Source organism: Ceratosolen solmsi, unplaced genomic scaffold (genome assembly GCF_000503995.2).
Source record: "Ceratosolen solmsi marchali unplaced genomic scaffold, CerSol_1.0 scaffold7, whole genome shotgun sequence".
Lineage (NCBI taxonomy): Eukaryota > Metazoa > Arthropoda > Insecta > Hymenoptera > Agaonidae > Ceratosolen > Ceratosolen solmsi.
The window spans coordinates 3,920,361-3,942,181 of NW_011948413.1; the positions used below are offsets into that span (position 1 = coordinate 3,920,361).

Here is a 21,821-nt window from a genome sequence, read left to right on the forward strand (position 1 = left end):
CTTAAGGATAAGGGAAATCTTATAATCTAAGTGTTATTATAATTGTAAGTTCATTACGTAATTCATAAAATACATATATAAACGTGTTAAAGATTTTTGTATGATTATTTTAATATTTGTAACTAAAAATTGCTTTTAGTATAACAATAAAATTTGAATTATAATTTATAGTTAGAGAATGAAATTCAATTATTTGAAATATGTTCTTACTGTTTGTGGATGATTTATTGCATTCATTTCTCTATATATGATAATTTTTTAAAATAATTTCCTCTAATATTGCAACGAGACAAATATGCTAATATAGGATGTACAATTTATTATATTAAAACAAATATACTCTTCTAAGATAATATAACATAATTTTCTCAACGTATTTTTATTAAATTTACTCATTTTACATTATTTTATATTAAACACGTACTTTTTGTAATCTTCATTTAAGATTTTCGTATTTCATTTGTTTATAAATTTGATTTAATGACTATTTGAATAATAATTTTTATTTCTATACTACATTGGTTTACAAATTATAAAAAATTCACAATAATTTCATATCTGTACTGTATGATTTCATAATACAATGTAGTATTTTTTTTAATTTGTTTTTTAATTGCTTTATTAAATTTAAAATCACTACATCATATATTAGTAACAGTAATTAAATTTATTGTAATAGAAAAATGTTTTTGTTTCTATGGTACAATTAAATAAAAACAATAGGAGACGTTTATTAACGCAGATTATAAAATAAGTAATTTCAAAATATTAATCTTTTATTTAATTAATATGATATATAATGTTGTTGCAAAATTATATATTAAAAAAATTGTATACATTTTCAATCGAGTATTTTAATTATAAATATACTTTACAAATAATAATAATTTACAAATTTCTCTCCATACGTGAATTAAAGTATTTAATAAAATATTGTCCTAACTTTATGATAAGGTATATCTTTTAATTTCTCTGCATGCTTTCTCCTATATTCCCAAAGAAAGTAATCAATATATATTGAGTTATATTGTAATTTATCTAAATATAATGTTGGATTTTCACGTTTTAAAATTTTAATTTCGTCTATGATTCGTTCAACTGCTGCAATTGAGCAACCCCGGATTTCTATTTCTTCAACGGATCTCTGTTCTAAAGTCACACCTATTTAAAATTATTTCAAATGTTTTAAAAAATTTTAAAGTTTATATATTTAAGAATTTAAATACTAAACACAATCATAATGTTTATAAAGGATATTGATACTTTTACCAATATTATTATTTCATATTTCATTATTATTGCATGATAAGCGTATTCAAAATCATTAAACTTTATCGTACCAGATTGTAATTTATTTAGTAGCTCATTATTATATTGCATTACACCAAAATAAATAAGCACTTGTGGAACTCTGTAATCTGGAAACATTGTGATATAGTCAATATCGTTGAATGCACCAAGGCCTTCTCCTTGACAACATGACCATATGTCTGCAACTAAAATCTGAGCTCTTTTATAAAAAGAGACTTTTTACAATAAATATGTTATTATTTATAAAATATAGCATTTAAAACATGTTTATAGTTAATGTTCAATAGATATCATTAATACAATTAAATTAATTGTTTATATTCATGAACTTTTTGTGAAAACATCACAGAAATTAACCACTAAAGATTATTAATTATTAAAGATATATAATTATAAATAATCAGAGATCATAAAAAATAAGTTATTACCTTGATAATTTTTATAATTTGCTTCATCGCGAAAACATTTAAAATTATGAACAATAAGCTTCAGTAATTTTTCAGCTGAGTTATTACAAGACTTTATACATTCGACAAATGTTCCTATGTAAAATTATATTATTAGTATTTCACAAATATCTCAAAGAAAATTGTCGATCATTGATTTTTAAAAAGATTTTTAAAAAATTTTCTTTTAGTAAAACACATACTTAAAACATTTCAATTAAATTGAAATAAAAAAAAAATACAAGATTTTATATATTTCGGTAAATGTTTGATTACAAAAATATTTGTTAAAAATACCATTATATTTTTTAATAAGAACTTGACCGACTTCGTTTAGATTTTGTACTCGCTCGTGTAAAAGAGGAATTTCACCACTATCTTGATCACCTTGCAAAATTTTTTGAAGCTCATCGTGTGTAATTTTTGAAAGAAATATAGCATCGGTGATTGGAATTCCTGCCTAATTAAAAATTATTATATTAAAGCAAATGTATTACATATAAAAGTTTAGTATGCATTAGCAAAACAAAATATTTATTCAATTTTTTAGATAAGTTTTGTGACGCTCCTCCGAAATTAGTTAGAATATTGATTAATAAATAATAAATTAATTAATATGACCAAATATTTATATGAAAGAAAAATAAAATTCATGATACACCGTTTCATCGATAAAGTATCATTGGAAGAACAGAGCAAACGCAAACACATATCTTAAAAGCAAATAAAAGTCTAATGCCAGAATGAAAATACGAACATGAAATACAATTTCTTTAAATATTCTCTCTATGTAATAAATTGTAATAAAATATGTAAATAATAATTAATCATACCAATATTTCAAGTTACATGGTATTTAAAAAAAAAATAATAATAAAATCGACAAAGAAGAAGATGCGTTCTGTTTTTAATTGCAAAATAATGAAATAACAACGATACACATGTTAAAGTCGTAACTGTAATGATATACATTTATTATTTTACTTATGAATAATTAATACAATAAATATTCTGTAAAAGCCATGTAGTAGAAATAATGATGCAACGATTGGACTAAAGACGAGAATAAAAAAAAAGAGAATCAAATTTGATAAATCGCGGCTATGGATAGTTTTCCCATGAGCTTCTTCATAGATGGATAAAATTTTTGGAAACATGCTACTCTATAAGAGCGACTATAAAGAATTACTATTTCATTTTAAAAAGACGGTGGTTTATCGATTGGAATATTGATTGATTGACTTTGGGAGGATTATGTAAGATCGGCAATGGAAAACTATTCAATATTGAAATATTGGAAGAGCAAACAACAAGTATTATTCCGTTACTTCATCGATCTTGTAGCATATTACTATCAATAAGGGATATCACATTGGTCACGTGGAATAAAGCAGCTATCTGACAATTCAAAGCCACCTTGCTTTCATAAGAATTTAAAATAAACTGACACTATTATGATTATTAGTTGAAAATATAAATCTCGTGTATATATTTTTTGTACGTCGTAATATAACCATGGAATATTATTCTGCACTATTCGAAATTATTTTCTCATTTAGCGATAATTGTTTTATGATTTTTTGGAAGATTTTTACGCCGTAACGGAAGCGTGGGATTAAGTTTCGATACAGTAAAAGTTTGTTTTATTGTTGCTTAATATTTTGTTATAAAATGAAAAATTAATGTCACTTTGTAAAAGTAAATTTAGTTGTATATTATCATAATTTACCTTGAGAGCTCTTTTTATTGCAGCACATAGAGCAAAATATCCTGTTTCTCCATTAACTTTCCATTTTAAATTATTTGCATCATTCCAGAAACAAAAATTTAACGTGTCTATAAACAATATTAAATCAGCTACTTTCGGATCGTTTTTATCAAGGAAATTACTGTGTTCACAGGAATTAACACTTGATTCTTGACATTTAAAATTTTCTAATATCTGAAACTCACGTTAATACAAATATCAAAATTAAATAATGATTGAAATTAGTTTAAAATACTGCCATGTGTACAGTAGTTTTTTGATAAAAATATAAAACTAACTATGCCTGCAAATTTTTTAATTTCAGCATTTTTAAGAATAACGTGTGTTGCTGATTCTGCTATGAATTTTCCAGATTCTCTAGGCATAAGGAAATTACATTCGGAATTCATTGCAATAGCAAAAAAATACCTTTAAACTCTAAAAGCTAATTTTTAACATAAAAACATATATTATGTGTATATTATTAAACATTGAAATACAAGAAAATATGTAAACTAGGCAAAACCAACAATACTATAATAAATTGGGTGAAAAGTAGTAATTTTAAAAGGTAAATGTTTTATATTAGAAAAATATAGCATCAGATAGCTGTTTCCTACAATATTTAAAAGTTAAATTACTTACTGATCCAATACTTTCACTATTATTTATAGTTTCTATGTTCATTGGATATCTTTGTTTTTTTTATCATGATTTTTCTTTTATTTATTGTTAAAAAACTAATGTAGTTATATACTTTATACTAGTTATATATCAGTGCATTATTCTGTATTTATATTGTATTGATTCAAATATGTAAGATTATAATAGATTATAATATAATATAAGAAATATGTAGAATTATTAAAGTAGCAAAATAGATAATTCAGTGATTCTTTAAGTACAGTCTAAGTTTCCCTTATCGGTCATTACTATGAATATTTAAATATAAATAATATCGCATTGAATCAATGGATTTATTACAATTATATATTTTATTAATTTAACTACAATAGATAAAGAATATTAATATCATATTTAAATCTTCTGTTTTTGTATCTTAAAACCATTTGTGTTAAAAACTCTCTACGATAGTGTTAACATCAATAGTTTATTTTTCAGTATTATTTGCATATTTTATTCAAGCTCTGTAATTTTGAAATACATTCAAATATTTTTTTTGTACTTGAAAATAATTTATATTGAAATGTTTTAATAACAAGCATTCTTAATTTTCTTTTCAATATGGGATTTTTATTTTTCTCTTAAGTCTTTTTCAATTCTTCAATGTGTGCCTCTATTTACTACAACACCAAAATATGATATGTAAAAACTTTTGATGAATAACCATTGATATATTTATGTATTTGATTAAAGAATTTGAATTAGCCAAGTAGGTATCAGTGATATATTTTAGTGTATCACTTTTAATATCTTAATTTTAACAATTATATTTGAAATAAATATATATTCCCAAAGTTCTGTAACTTCCTTGTTATCAAGGAACCAACCAATTATTTCTTAATCTTTTGTCATTCTATATTTATGATTGATAATATGATAGGAATTTGATCAATAATAATGATTTTTTTCATATTACAAGCGAGTGCTTTTCATCTTGTAAGAAAAACAGTGATGTGTTCAACTTTTGTACCAATACATTTTAAATTGTTAGGTATAACTCATGATATCTTATATACTTGGTATAAGATATTATATCTTGATATAACAGATTACATAAGATGATACTATAATGAAGTATTAAAATTAACTAATGCTTTAAAAAATTTCTGATCAACTTTTTGTTCACCAATTGCTTTATAATATGGGATACAATAGTTGCAGACTGTTAATCACAATATATCAATAGCGTAACCATTATATATCATATCTTAAACTATAGTTATTTTTATTTATGTATGTATATTACTTTTGAATACCTTAAAAATACAGCTACGATGAGAAAGAAAATGAGTTGGATGGTTAAAATAATAGTTCGAATTATCTTTACTAATTATACATTAAAAGTATTGTTTGCTAAACAGTGTAAAACACGAGTTTGAAAGTATAGCTATTCAAGGTGCTGCACTTAATTATTAGATATCCTTTTCACATATTATAAAAGTCAGAATCTGCTTTTATATATTATTATAAAATGTGTAATAACTCAAATATGTAAATACCAGTACTAATACAAAATAATAATTAATGAATGGTAGTTAGATAGTGTCTGACATTTAAAGATAAAATTAATTTGCACGAAAATAAATGGAAACCAGACAGTAGGTAGCCGTTTACAACTTTCACAGATTGTGTAAGTTAAAAATATACGGGATACTGTAAAATACAAATGCCATAGCAAAATTAAATTGATTGGTTCTCTCAATTATAATTGTATAATGTACAATTTTTTCACACTTAATTATAAATTTTAACTTTTTCTCATTATATGAATATAAGTCTTTGTCAATTTAAAACTATGGATTACAAGAATTTCTTTTATTCAAGCAATACTAATTCAATTTTTAAATTATAGTTTTTGTGGTTTATTAATTATTTTAATGTTTAAATATGATATTTATAATATATTCTAATATTATACGCATGCGTTTTCTTATTCTAATGTTGAATTTCATTATTCTAAATTCTATAACGACACTATCAAACTTTAATTCTTTTTCATTTCTTAAGTATTTATATTTAAAAATTACTTATATATAACTAATTTAATTAGAACAATTTAATTTTTTCATAAATTGTAATATAATTGAGTATGATTCACATTGAATAACAAACTTTAAAGAATAATTGATAAATTACAATGTTACTTCTCATCATGTATAATTATATTTCCTTAAAGACTGACGTAAATTAAAATTTTTCAAATTAACTAATCAGTTCTCTGTTTCTAAAATCTGAATTCACCGTCGGATCGTTGGTTTTTATGTCATTCAATGCTTTGCAATTCGTTACATAAGTATTAGAGATTTAACATTTCCGTGAATTTACAGAAAAAAAAAATTATATAGACAAATATATATAATAATTCTATAATTAAAACGTCTTCTATATATAACGATATATTTGTTTATCATTACTGACAAGTCACAATGTTTATAAAAATTCTATTTAAATACTTGTTTAAATATTGAATACTGGATTTTCAGAATTTAATTTTGTCTTACTTTCATTAAGAAAATATTAAAATGCGCAAACAAAATAAATTCATATTTCACATTGATTGAGTCATGAGCATATAAACAACAAGAATAAATTATTAATTGAAAGTAATAACCGTGGATGCTGATTTTCTGAAGCTTTTGATAACAATTGACATGCTCTGTTATGATTGTCATTATAATTCAATGCTAGTACATATGGCTCGTGTCATGCGTTTCGAGTCATGTAAGAATATTGAATAAGATGAAAACATAATAATATTCTTAAATTTAGTTTAATATATTTAAAAAAAAAAAAATGAGTGAAAGAAAATTTACACGAGCTTTAGGAAAGCCTGGAATGGCTGCACAACTCCGGGAAACTGTGTCTCAGGTTGTACGAGAGAGTACTATACAGGTAATATAAAACTAATTTTCTTTTGATTTTTTAAAAATTAGAGTATGACAATTACTGATTTACCCTAATGATTATTTAAATATTATTAAATCAAAGAAAAATAACATTTTCTTCATTGTAATTGTTGTTGTTAATATGTATTTATAAAAAGTTATTTTAAATTTTTTAAATGTTGAAATTCAAATTTGCTTTTAGAATAAATTACGTATAGTCGATCCAATAGACTATGAAAGCTTTATTCTGAAGAATAAAACATTAATACATAATGATGGGCACAGAGAAATATTATTATATCCTCCAGATGATGTTTCTGTAAGTCAGAAAATATATTAACTTTAGTAGATTTCCTAATAGATATTAAACAATTATTATTAAATTGATAAAAGTTATCTTGAATTTATTTTACAGCAAGTTGTTCTACCTAGAGAATATCGAACCGTGGTTGCTACTGCACCCCAAATAAGACTGGAAGAAGCAAATTTACTTTCAAAAGAATGTATAAAAAGTTATTCTTCTGACTGGAATTTAATCTACTATAAATATTCAGCTTATAGCGGATCATATATTGATCTTCCTGCGTATGTAAATAATTTTTTTAAATCCATATATAAATAATTATTTTGTATAAATATGTATATATATATATATTTTTTTATGTATTAATTATATTAGTTACAATGGAGGAAAATTTGAAGATGAACTAAAAGATGAAATATATGAAATAGATATCGATGTAAATCAAATTGATGAGGTAAGGTATTTAACTACCATTTTTATATATTGTATTTATTTTACATAGTCTTTTATTAATAGTATTAATTGATGTAAATTTATAATAATTAGTAAACACTTTTATAAATTATGTATATTTGTTATATTTAGGATGTCATGAAAGGGGCTGGCATTACAAAGGAAGGTTATCTTTTAAAAGGTCCAGAAATTAGTGTTGGCGATCGCATTATGTTTTCCAATATTGGATCAAAGTCATTTAAAAGACGTTTCTGTCATTTAAGGCAACAAGTGGATGGGACATATATTTTAGAATTTTTCAAAGATGAAAAGAAGAATGACGTCAAAATTGCTAACTTAGATTTTTGTACAGAGGTTGTACGAAATCCTAAAAGAGGAAAATATTGCTTTGAATTGAAAATGAGTGGACCACATAAATCATATACATTAGCTGCAGATAATGAAAATGACTTACATGAATGGATAGTAAAACTTAATACTGTGCTACAACATTATAAGCAACAAGAAGAAAAACATGCAGCTTGGCTTGAGAAAACGTGCGATACTTTACCACCATTGTCACATTTAAATCAAGTACGAACTTTATTTTATAATTATAAATATGTATAATTTATTTAATATATTAAAGTAATATAATGTTATTTTTCATTATGTAAAGGGTTTTGGTACTTTGAAGGGCTTAGAGCAGAGTATGAATCCACAGTTAATTAAGTATTCGCAAGAAACAGATATTAGTATTTCATCTGCTCGAAAGAAAAATAGAAGGCTTCTTTTTCAAATGCATCTTACACAGCAGAGTAATAAAATTTCAACAAATCATGAAAGTAATGAGCCATATAAAGAACAATTCAACCAAAGAATCTTTGTCAAATGTGAGAACATCAAGTTCAGACTGCAGGCATTAATAGATGAACAGGAATCTTTATGCCAAGTTGAGCCATATTTCACAACTTTAAGTATTTTTGATGCAAGAAATAATCGAAAATTAAGTGAAAATTTTTATTTTGATATTAATCATGAGTCTGTACGAAAATTAATTAAAGATGAAAATCATATAGGAATTTCATCAGAAAATAGTTTAGAACTGCAAGATGATTTAAAAACTATTTCAACCGCTTGGTTTAGTAGCGTAAGACAAGCGATATTCAGTATAAGTAACCCGCATCCAGATATATTTCTCGTAATAAGGATTGATAAAATTTTGCAAGGAAGTATTTATCAAACTTGTGAGCCATATATTCGCGCTGCAAAAGATCCTCGTTTGGGTACGAAAGTACATAAACAAGTTCAAGCTTATTGCCAAAGGTACTTTTAGAATATTAATTTATATATTTATTGTTAGTCATATAATGATAAAAGTATAAAGTATAAGGACTAAATATTGTTTTGTATTTATAATTTATTTCAATATTGTTGTTAATACTGCATTGCTTCTATTGTTACTAATATTATTTGCAATATATTATAGATTAGGGAATTATAGAATGCCCTTTGCATGGTCAGCTAGACCATTATTTAGATTATATAGTAATGAATTGGATACCTCATCAAATTTTCCAGCTATTTATAGACAAGAGGGAAATAAAATAAAAGATGAAGAATTATTAAAATTACTTTTGGAATACAGAAAGTACGTTTGATTATGTATTAATGTACATAATATAATTATAAAAGATTTTATGTGTAAAATTTTCATATTTCTTCTATTATGTTTCAATAGACCTGATAAATTAAATAAATTAACAGTAATACCTGGATGGATACAAATTAAAATTGAAGCTATTACAGAAATTCCTCAAAGTAAGTACATTATGGTTGTATTATTAAATTTGAAGTATTTATATCATATTAATTTTTAAAATATTGTTTTTATCCTTTTAGATTGTTTGACAACATCACTTGAAACTTTAAAACCTTTCTGTACTTTACCAATGTCCGATATAACATTAGAAATAGCAGAATTCGAAAGTTCATCTGTTAAAGATGTTCAACCATATACAACTTATATCAACCATCTTTATGTATATCCACAAAGTCTTTCATTTGATACACAAAAAATATTTAGCAGAGCAAGAAATATTGCATGCATTATTGAAATGAGAGATAATGACAATGACAAAACACAATCATTAAGAGTAAGTTTAAAAATACATTTCATTGTTCCATGTAATATTGATAAATAATATGAAATTGGAAAAATGGAAATCTACATGTATTTTTTCTTTTTGTTTCTAAACATTAAACTTGACCAAAATAAGCTTTCTCATATGCTGAGTTTTTTAAATGAATGAAAAGGTGCTCAAGGTAAATAACAGAATAATAAAAACTGGGTTACTAACAGTTAAAAATTATTTTCAAAATACTTACCAATTCCTCTAATTTAAAAGAAAAATTGAGATAGTATAACTTGAACTATAGCAGTAAAACATCTATAATTTAATTATAAATTATTTTCAATTCTTTTAACATAAAAACAATTAAGTTATGTTAAAAATTAACATGAAATTTGTTTGCAAATCAAAATTTCATTTAATTGTATTAATATTATTAGATATTATATAATAGAGATTATATAATATTTAGATGTAATATATAATATATATATATATACGGTCAGATCTATGCTTTTAGAAAATCATTTCAATGTTGAGTTTAAAGTAAATAGTATTATCTGAGTTACAGCCTTTTGAAGAGCACTGACTATCTATTTAACTTTTTGTGTATCTATTCATGCTTGAGTTATTGATCAACCATTATTATTATTTTAATAATTTTTTCAAGTCTACAGTCTTATCATAGTTTCTTTTTAATTCAATCGAAATATTTAGTTACGTAAATTATATTAATAAAATATTTCAATATTAAATTAAACCACAAAAATTATTGCATATTATTTCATAATATTGAAGTTTGAATGAAATCTCATTCATTTTCAAGTTGTTCTAACATTGTATGTTAAATTCTCTTAATAGTGTTCTCTATGCAATGGTGAAATTAATTGATCTAATACCTCGAAATTTCCAATTATATATGGAAATTCTATCGCTTTTCTCTCGAACATATTTATGTTCAATGAATTAAAAGATATATTATATCAAGAGGAAATAAGCAAATATTTAGAGCACAAACAAATCTAATTCAACCAATAGCTTGATATACGCATGCGTAACTCAACAATAATTAGTAAGACATGAATAATTGTAATATAAAATTTCTACTTTTATATAAAAATTACTATTTATTGTTAAAGAGCATAAATACATATTCAGAAATAATGTATTGTTAATATCCTTCAATACTAATTCATTTCTACTGTAAATTAAAAATAAATTTTAATAGTATAAATTGATAAATTATTGAATAGTATTTTATTTATTTAAAAATCATAATTAATAATGCATATTACATATCAATACAGTTTATATCAATTTATAATATATATTTCAACATTTCATAAACGACAGTACATTTTGAAATCAAATTATACAACTAATGTTTAAAATACATTGTTAAAATTCGTATCTCTGTATAAATTTTAGTGTATTTATGGTCGACCTGGATCTGCTTTATTGGTTTCAAGAATTTCATGCCCAGTTTTACACCATAATGCAACTCCATCTTGGTACGAAGAAATAAAAATTAGATTACCGTTAAAACTTCATCAGAAGCACCATCTTCTTTTTTCATTTTATCATATAAGTTGTGATATAAATAAAAAAAAGGATAGTTTAGTTGAAAATTGTCTTGGTTATGCTTGGTTGCCACTATTAACTAAGGGGCGGTAAGTTTAATGATTCTCATTTTAAAATTAATGCAATGTATAATTATGTGCAGTATATGTAGTATATGTGTAAAATGTAAATAATTTGGTTCGCAGACTTGTATTTATTGAAGAAAATGCACAAATCTTGCCAGTAGCAACACATTTACCCGATGGATATTTATCAATTCAGCCACTTGGTCTTGGAAGAGGTGTAAGTAATGTCAATTCATATTACGTTTTTATTATGTTAGTATAAAATGTATTCACAATCAATGTGCGGAGATAAATATTTAAAAATTATAATATTATAATATTAAAATAAAATTTTTATATAAATATATATTAATAATTTTACGAATATTTTGCAGATTTGAATATTTTTTCATTCTTATTTTTAAACTTTGATAATATACACTTATAAATGAAGCTTATTGAATTTTAATTTTATTTCTTTTTTTACCATCAAGATATTGAAAATTAAATAATCTGATTTTTGAAACTAAATATGTAAAATAACATTAATTTTATTATACATTATTATATATATATATATATATATATATACTATTTCATACTTAGAATGCCGGACCTGAAATATTATGGATTGACTCTCAAAAACCAATATTTACAGTTTCTGTTCAAATAAATTCAACAGTTTTTACTAGAGACGTACATTTACACAATTTATTTACTCATGCTGAAAAAATAATAGAGCCAATGCCAGTTTCAGTACCTTCCGATTCAGAAACTTGCAAAATATTGAAAGCAGCACATGCTATGCAATTAGTAACTATTGTCACGTTTTTACCTACAATATTAAACCAATTATTTACATTATTAACATGCAATGTAAGTGACGAAGTAGGTCAATACACTGTTAGATTATTAATTCATATTATTAATGTGATATGTGAAGCTAGACGTCAAGATATTTTATTTGCCTATATTAAAGTAAGGAAACGATGATTTTAATTCATTATAAATATTACGGTTAAATATGAAGTTAAGTAAAATTAATTGACGTACAAATTTTATGTTTTAGTTTATTTTTATACCACCGATAAATAAACATAATAATATTCTAACAGTTCATGAACAACTCGCTAAATATTTACCACTTCTATTATTACCAAGTAATACAGATACATTGTTGCTGAATAAATTTATGCATCAGTCTGAATTACTTTTTGACATTATGATTAAAAGCATGGCTCAACATCTTCTCACCACTGGCAGAATAAAGGTTTATTTGTTGATTTGATTTAAAAAGTAATGTTAATATTATGTCAAATATTTTTATTTTAGATGCATCGCTATGAAAGATTTCCGAAGGAATATCAGGAACAAGTTGAAATTTTTGTACAATTAATAATACCTCAATTAATGAACAAGTATAAAGATTTGCCACTTGAAACACATGCATTGAATAGAAGTCTTGCCCGATTTTTAAAAGTAATATTTACTTTCATTAAACTTACTCATATGTAGATTAATTATTTAGAATTTTAAACGTAATTTTTAGCGATGTCTTACATTCATGGATCGAGGCCTCGTTTTTAGATTAATCAATTCGTACATAGATAAATTTGCTTCTGGAACTTCACGTACATTGCAGGATTTGAAATATAATTTTCTTCAAATTATATGTTCTCATGAACATTACATTTCATTCAATTTACCATTGATGCAAACTTGGATCACATCGAAAGGTATAATAAAATCATATATTTATATCAACTTGAATAATACAACATATTATTATTATATTTTTCCCCATCTTAAAGAAGAAACTGACAGTAAACCTGATAACGATGGTATGTTAATATCTTCAATCGCTCAGCAATTTAATTTATGTTATTAATAATACGTATAAAAAATAGTGAGTCTATATGTGTCATGGGGTCGGACTGGTCACAAGAAAGAGACTTCTACTTTATTAATGGATTCTAGGTATATTTAAAATATAATTTTACGATTTATAAATTGAAGTATTTTTCTGATAAAGTATATGATCCTACTGCCATGCTCAAAGGAGTTATAGGAGCAAGACAATATGTAAAATATTAAACGGAATACATTCTAATTATTATTATAATAACAGTGATTTCCGGTAGATCAGTTAATATGTTTCTATGATTTGATTATCCTCATAAACATTATCAATTTTCTTCTGATCCTGTGCATGGTTTGTTTATGTATTCCTGAGTAAGTGTACATAAATGCATAAATTATAATATGCTGAAAATATACCAATCAATAATCAATGTTGTATATACTGAAAAGCATTTTATTTATTTATTTATTTTTCTTTTTTTTTTTATAATTCTCTATACAAAATTCCTTATAAGTTTCTAAATATGACATTAATATTTAATCCAGCAAAATAAAGTATTTCTATTTTTTCATCATTTAAAAATACAGATACACTCGAGGTTTCTATTGTTTATTAATATCAAATATAAAAATACACCAATTTAGTTAATAGAAGTATTGTTAAAACGTCTTCGATAGGCAAGTTACGGTGTATCGTATTCGTAGAACTTGCAGATTCATCTTTTTACATTATGAAAGATGTGTAGGAAAAACGAAACGAGAGAGCGAGAAAGAAAGAGAGAGGAGATAATAAAATAATTAAATATTTTAAAGTATATTTTTTCGTATATTGTTCTTTTTAGAATGAATCGATTTTTTTAATTCTATTTACAAATAGGTATTACTTTTAAATTTGGAAATAAGTAAAGTAATTTCAATTGCCTTAACTATTATTAATAATTTTATTAGAATAATAATACTTTTTAATATCTTTATATTTATCTATTATAAGTATTCTGTTGCCAAACATAGTAATAATGTTTTTTATAATATTATTATCAAATTATATATTTTTAAATTTTATACCGCCGTGTCTGAAAAGACTTCATGAAATACTATTGTGAACGAACTCTGACCGAGAATGTTTTTATTTATCTTAAAATAAAAAAAAATATAAAAATATATAAAATTATTAATGTAAATTATTTAAATAAATTCGAAGCAGTTTGCACAAATCACTCGATTTATAATATCTATATTGATTCATTCTGAAATTATAATATTTATTCCATATACATTCAATTTTTAATAACATTCATAAAAACAAAATTTTAGTTTAACGTATGTATGTACACGAGCGTATTTTATTAATAATTTGAGAAATAATATAAATTTAATAATTAATATAATTAGTTATAAGTTATCAAAACCTTTACGTAAATGTCGTTTGATCCTCGTACCTTTTCTTTTTGTAGAAAGCTCAAAGCTTAAGAGTGGAATCTATTTCATCATGAATATTTAATTTCTCTTTATTCTTACGGATGTTTTCGAAAGAAGGTGTTAACGATATTTTCTCTGCACAACCGACAACGTCTCTTATCGACTTAGTATTTGAGTATTTTTGTTAAAAAGTTTTATTCTTTTTTTCAGACTTTGCTGTAGTATTTTTACATACATATGCTGCATAGTTTCAGTGATTAATCTCATTTAGTCTTCTATTTCTTATGTTGCAAATCTTATATCACGTGTTGTTTAAAAAAATTTTTACTAGTTATATTTTCATATCGAATACAGCAAGTATTGTTCCATTGTAATTTATGTTATTAATTTATATTATACTTAAAAGTAATATTGATTATAAGTGATTTATTTAATTCTCCTATTCTCCATATATTAAATATATGTACCCATTATTATTGCCTTGTCATTTTCGTCAAGATACATTCGTCTACATACATTAGGTTTAATTTACATAAAATGAGATTGTATGCTACGTAGTACCTTCACATTTCTATATGTTAAAAATTATTTATTTGTATAACATTCTACGTTTTCATTATAAATTCTTAAAAATAATTAGTATATTTTGTACAATTATATAATTAACAAAAATTTATTTTTTAAAAATATTTTATATATTTCTACCTAGTGCTCCTCCAACGTTTAAAACAATAAAAATGTTTTAAAAATTATAATGTATAGTATATTATACTTAATTATATTACATACAAATTCATGTATGATAATAAAATTGAATTTGACCGGACCGGCCTCTATTGATGTATAACATATTTTAATTTTTTTTTTTACATTTTTGTAGTTCTTAATATGTATCTTAATTATAATCGCCCTATGTATGAAATTATGTTTTTTTTCTTCACTAAATTTTAATATTTTTTCTTGAAAGTATTTGCACTATTTTAATTTGTATTTTACGCTTAAAAAACACAAATAACAGCTTGAATATTAAATCCTTTATTTATTATTATTTGCAAAAAAAAGTTGGGCCTGAACGCATGTTTGACTCACTACATTAAGTCTATTTTATTTTATGTTTAGATATTTGTTGAATAAATAATAATTTGTGCTTATTATTCAATTATTTTATGGAATCATAATTGTAGGTGTACATAGTATTTTCAATCTTTCAGATACATTGCGCAGTGAATATTACCTAACGGAAAACTTTTGCAAGTATCATTTTCTGGTAGGACTTTTACTTCAGCAAGTTAAATTGTCATTGAATGAAATTGCCCTAATAAGAAAAATGGCAATTACCACTTTGAGAGATTTATTGGCCAAACATGAGTTGGATGATAGATATCGAGATAAAGTATGTATAAATATATTATATATATATTATTAAATATATTTCAAGTTCATTTGAAAAATTGATATATCTAAAATATAAATTCCTTATATAGTGTATGTAAATATTTCAAATATTCTTATGTATTAAAACGATTGAAACTCAATTAATAATTGTTTAATAAATGTAGTGTTTGAATTTTTTAAAATATTTTTTAAATTATAATTATTTAATATTTATACATATGTAAAAATTATGGAATAAAAGTATAATTCTTCGATTGAAAATTACAATTTATTTAATTTTATAATTTCAATTATTATTATTAATAAAACACATTATTGTATCTAAATATATATGTAGAGTAAAAAATACACATAATATAATAGTTCTGTTTATTTAAGAAAGTAATGAATATTATTAAAATTATTTTCATTACATTTAAAAAATGAAAACATGTACCTAGACAAAGTATTACTAAAATATTTCAAATACAATTGTTTAACAGATAATGTGATGAAAAGCATATTCGCATAGCTAATATTTTTAGCAAATAATAAACTTTTATTAAATTTTATTTAAATATACTATAATATTGTATAAGATTTATGTAATGTAATATTTATATTTTTTAAAATATTAATAAAGGGACGAATGAGTAGGATAGCTTCTTTGTATATACCTTGGTTGGATATTATATTAGAAAATATTGATCGTTTTGAGTCTGTAAATAATATAGTCAAAAATGAAATTCAACGAAATATCGAAAACAAAACCTGTATCCATAATCGCACTTCCACTTGTTTTATACGACAAAATACAAACTATACATTAACTTCTGCCTCAAGCACAATTAATAATATCTCTACTGGAACAAGCACTCCTATAAAAACATCTAACAGGTAATGAATATATAAGTAAGTATATAAATGACTAATTATTAAATATGTATTGCATTAAATTTTTAGATGCTTACCACATATTGAGTCTCAACAATCACCAATAAGAAGCTCTGTAAGCATAAGAGATTCGACATATTTGGCTGCTATTGCCGGCCATAATATGGTTAATGGCTTCTCTTGTACGAGTATTGAATCAGACTTATCAACAATTTCTAGTGCCACTCAATCCAATCTTTCTCAAGAAACCGCTATTTTAAATTGTGAATATGTAGACATTAATAATGACATGAGGGAACAAAAAGGACATTCCCGCTCAGTTAGTGTTTCACATACTACGGTTTCCACACCTCGATGTGATAAATTTCAGTCTTCGGAAGTACAGGATTTATTACTTTGTTTTTTATTTGTGATCAAATATGTAGATGATAATCAAACAACAACTTGGTGGCAACAATGCAATGAAATTGAGATTCAGAAGTTTTTGTCAGTGATTGAGTTAGTAGTTTTTAACGTATCATATTTATTGACAAAAATAGTTAAAAATTTTACTACATAACTTCATTATTCATAATTTTTATATCTATTATGCAAATAAATTAAAATTTTATAATATTTACGAATAAGTTCATTTTGTTGAAAATATGTATTATAAATACTCAAAATGAAAGATATTTATGTTTACTTTTAGATTGTGCTTACATCATTTTAAATATCTTGGCAAGAGACAATCATCGACAAACACTGGACAAGATACTGATAAACCAAAGGCTGTAAAATCTATGACATTACCAGCTAGGATGGCTCCTCCTGATTTTTCTAACGATTCATCTCCTACGACTGGTACACTGCAACCTCAAAACACAACAGTCATTAGAGAAAATTTGCTAGAAAACGATTTCGAAAAGTTGCACAGTACGAAGCAAGGAAATTTAGCAGCAGAAGTTGGCCTTGTTGTGCTTGACTGTTTGGGATTGTTTTGTTTTCATTTTAAGGTAAGATTTAATATAAAAAATCTTAAATTCCTAATTTTTAAATTAATTTGTCCTATACACATATTATAGAATTTTAATAATTGCTTCTTTGATGTAAGGTAAATTTATTAATTAAATAATAAATTTCCAAATATTCATGTTATATTTGAAACTCTGTACTATTTTTTACATATTTATTAATTTATATAAAAATTAAGAATTTAAAAAATACTTTTTAAAATGCTTTTTAAAACACTTTTTAAATCGATGTTCTTTATAATTGTTTTTATAATAATATCATTTAATTTTATTGTAAAATTTGGATAATATTTAGGTAAAATTAAATCTCAATACTTTTTCAGGATTTACTACTAGAGGCAGATGATAGTAACCCAATTGTACAGCAAGTAGTTACAGTTTATTTAACATTTCTCCAAATTAGTCAATCAGAGGGTCTATTTCGTCATGTATTTGCTAGTTTAAGAGCTTTATTAAATAATTATTCTGCAATACTATTTCAAGGTAATAATATTAATAATAGTAAAATATATTATAAAAGCAATATATATACATATATATACACATATTATATATATTTGTAGACATTAATTAATTTCCATGTTATTTTTTAATTAAGAATATTTCTTATCATAATCGGTGTGACATTATTATATTACAACTCTATTCATTTATTGTTTATATTTTTCAATAATTTTATATTTATTAGAATATTTATCTGTGATTTTATTCGTTTAATTTAAAAATTTTATTATATTTCAGGTAATGCTGTATTGTGCGGAAGGTTATGCTATGAATTATTAAGATGTTGTAATAGTAAACTAAGTTCTATAAGACAAGAATCATGCGCTCTACTTTATTTACTTATGCGTAGCAATTTTGAATTTACAAGTAGAAAAGGATTGACAAGAGTTCACCTTCAAGTACTATCATAATTATATATAAGATAAAATACAAATTTATACATATGTTTAATTATTTTTTTATGTTACTATTAGGTGATAATTTCAGTTTCGCAAATGTTGGGCAACGTTATTAGCTTAAATAATTCTAGGTTTCAAGAATCTTTATCATTAATAAATAGTTACGCCTGCTCAGATAAAGTTATGCAAGGAACGAATTTTCCATTAGAAGTTCAAGATTTAAATAAACGAATTAGAACTGTATTGATGGCAACAGCACAAATGAGAGAACATAAAAATGATCCTGAAATGCTGCTTGATCTTGAACATAGCTTAGCAAATTCTTACGCTAGTACACCCGAGTTGAGGCATACCTGGTTAGAAACCATGGCTCGAAATCATGCCAGAGATGGAAACTATTCTGAAGTAGGTTTATCATTTGTATACATAAGGAACACATAATTTTTTATTTTGTATTATTAATTATATGTCAATATGACTTTAAATTAAAAATATAGGCTGCTTGCTGTCAATTACATATTTCGGCATTAATGGCAGAATATTTAAAATTAAATAATTTAAATTACTGGGGCGCAGAAGCATTTGATAAAATATCAAAAAATATATCAAGAGATGAGAAAGGCCTTAAGCTTGATGCTGGTGTTCAAGATATTCATTATAATGATCATATGTTACTAGAACAATTAGAAACGTGTGCCGAGATGTTAGATAAAGCCGAGAGATTTGAATTACTTGGTCATCTATATCGTTTAATTATACCAATGTATGAGAAAAAGAGAAATTATCAAGCTTTAGCAAATTGTTATGCACATTTGACACAGGCTTGTAACAAAGTAGTACAAGTAAATAAAAGTGGAAAAAGATTACTTGGACGATTTTATAAAGTAGCCTTCTTTGGTTCGGTAAGAACAATACTTTAGTAAATGTTTTAAGTAATTTATTTTAATTTCTATTAGAAATAAAAAAAATAGTATACATTTAATAATAAGAATAGCTTTAATCACTGCATTTTTAAATATACTTCAATTTTGTAGATTATTACTGTAAATTATATTAGTTTTTGTTATTATTAATTATTTTACAGACTATAAAAATTGTATATGAAGATTTCAATTCTAGCCTCTTTCTGGTTCTTTTCTTCACTTGCTTTGGCATGTAATAATAACCTATATTAAAATTTAATTCAACTTATATTAATTGTTTAATATTGACTGAATTATTTGTTAATAATTTAGATTTATTTTTATACCGAATATTATATAATGAAAACAGTGTAATTTGTATTTGATTACTTATTCAGTGATTTAAATACAATTGTTATCCAATACTATCAAAATTATTTCTTCTGTTAATATTTTATACAATTGAAGTTATTACTATTATTATTATTATTAAAGTTATTATTATTTGCATTTTTCAGTTTTATTTTGAACAAGAAAATGGTATGGAATATATTTACAAAGAACCGAAAGTAACTTCTCTTTCAGAAATTTCAGAACGCTTATATAATCTTTATTCAGAAAAATTTGGAACTGAAAATGTAAAAATAATAATGGATTCAAGCGTTGATCACATCTCTGAATTAGATCCTAAAATAGCTTACATACAAGTAACTTATGTAACACCATATTTTGATGAAATTGAACTTGAATCTCGAATAACAGAGTTTGAAAGAAATCATGACATATCTACTTTTATGTTTGAAACTCCCTTTACGCAAGAAGGTAGTAAATCAAAAGGAGATCCTCAAGACCAATGGAAGCGTAGAACTATTCTTACTAGTACTTGTTTTTTTTTTTTTTTTCTATTTATTATACAAAATTTTCATAAAAATATGAATTTCAATTCAATTTTGTATTACAGCACAATGCTCCTTTCCATATGTAAAGAAACGTATTCAAGTAGTTGAAAAAAAAATTATAGAGTTAAATCCAATTCAAGTTGCATTAGATGAAATGAGACAAAGAGTAAAAGAATTGCAAGAAGTTGCATTAACTAGTGGACCAGCTGATGCTAAAAAGCTTCAACTCAAACTTCAAGGGAGTGTTTGTGTTACAGTAAATGCTGGTCCACTAGCATATGCTAGCGCATTTTTAAATCCAAATCAACCTTCTGGATATGCCGATGATTTAGTTCTAGAATTAAAAGATGTTTTTAGGTAAAATAATGAAATATAAATTTCAATTTATACACTTTATTTTTGACCCATTTAAATAATTAATAATTCCATATTATTACAGAGAGTTTGTAAAAATTTGTTATACAGCACTTCAAATTAATAGCAAATTGATAACTTGTGATCAGTTTGAATATCAAGAAGCATTGCGAGAAAATTATCAAAAGTTTTGTCAAAATTTATCGACTCTTTTAGGAGAATCAGTGTGGCCAGATGAGCACATTACAAGTTTCAAACGTAACAGTGCTGCACTCTTTAATGCTATTAGTGGCACAACAAATAGTCACTCTAGCACTGCCTAATATAAAATATCAAGACTGCTATTGAATAATTTTATACTTTTTAACATGAAGACAACAGAAAATAAGAGTTATTTTTAATTGTGAAAGAATATTTCAAATTATTTGACGAAAGCATTTTTAACTCATTAAATACGTTTTTAATTTGATTTTGTAAATTTAGTAAATATTTTTAAAATAATTTGTAACATACAATTAAATAATATATTATGCTTGATGAAAATATTTTATAACTCATGGACAAAATTAATTGTTATTTTTATTGTTGTTAATTGAATATAACTATTATTGATGCTTCGTTTTTCTTGTAAATTTTTA

At 24.0% G+C, this 21,821-nt stretch overlaps 2 protein-coding genes across 2 annotated transcripts; one reads left to right on the top strand and one right to left on the bottom strand.

Moving 5' to 3' along the window:
- Positions 1-905: 905 nt before the first annotated feature.
- LOC105367304 (UPF0553 protein C9orf64 homolog) lies at positions 906-5,517 on the bottom strand. The gene is made up of 7 exons (XM_011505960.1): positions 5,445-5,517; positions 3,804-3,949; positions 3,487-3,699; positions 2,055-2,217; positions 1,740-1,853; positions 1,341-1,526; positions 906-1,161 (listed from the first exon to the last, which is right to left on the bottom strand). The coding sequence occupies exons 2-7, from the start codon at positions 3,912-3,914 to the stop codon at positions 923-925; spliced, it is 1,026 nt and encodes a 341-aa protein (XP_011504262.1). The 5' UTR covers positions 3,915-3,949; positions 5,445-5,517; the 3' UTR covers positions 906-922.
- A 1,452-nt stretch (positions 5,518-6,969) lies between these two features.
- Ziz (dedicator of cytokinesis protein Ziz) lies at positions 6,970-21,613 on the top strand. The gene is made up of 27 exons (XM_011505959.1): positions 6,970-7,080; positions 7,276-7,392; positions 7,489-7,658; positions 7,753-7,831; positions 7,963-8,403; positions 8,489-9,135; positions 9,299-9,460; positions 9,551-9,630; positions 9,712-9,965; positions 11,370-11,611; positions 11,708-11,804; positions 12,173-12,544; positions 12,636-12,836; positions 12,899-13,045; positions 13,116-13,302; positions 13,378-13,407; positions 16,057-16,238; positions 16,863-17,116; positions 17,183-17,611; positions 17,805-18,108; positions 18,450-18,609; positions 18,868-19,028; positions 19,104-19,433; positions 19,526-19,930; positions 20,449-20,809; positions 20,892-21,186; positions 21,269-21,613. Exons 1-27 carry the CDS (start codon positions 6,982-6,984, stop codon positions 21,504-21,506), a joined length of 6,444 nt encoding a protein of 2,147 aa, XP_011504261.1. The 5' UTR covers positions 6,970-6,981; the 3' UTR covers positions 21,507-21,613.
- The last annotated feature ends 208 nt before the right edge of the window (positions 21,614-21,821 follow it).

Bases quoted from the DNA above. Each gene is read 5' to 3' on its own strand.
- Ziz (XM_011505959.1), top strand. From the start codon at position 6,982: ATGAGTGAAAGAAAATTTACACGAGCTTTAGGAAAGCCTGGAATGGCT. The intron at 9,136-9,298 runs GTACTTTTAGAA...AATATATTATAG, and splicing joins GTTCAAGCTTATTGCCAAAG to ATTAGGGAATTATAGAATGC. The intron at 19,029-19,103 runs GTACTATCATAA...TGTTACTATTAG, and splicing joins TGACAAGAGTTCACCTTCAA to GTGATAATTTCAGTTTCGCA.
- LOC105367304 (XM_011505960.1), bottom strand. From the start codon at position 3,914: ATGAATTCCGAATGTAATTTCCTTATGCCTAGAGAATCTGGAAAATTC. The intron at 2,218-3,486 runs GTAAATTATGAT...ATTTTTAATTAG, and splicing joins CAATAAAAAGAGCTCTCAAG to GCAGGAATTCCAATCACCGA. The intron at 1,854-2,054 runs GTATTTTTAACA...AATTTTACATAG, and splicing joins TCTTATTAAAAAATATAATG to GAACATTTGTCGAATGTATA.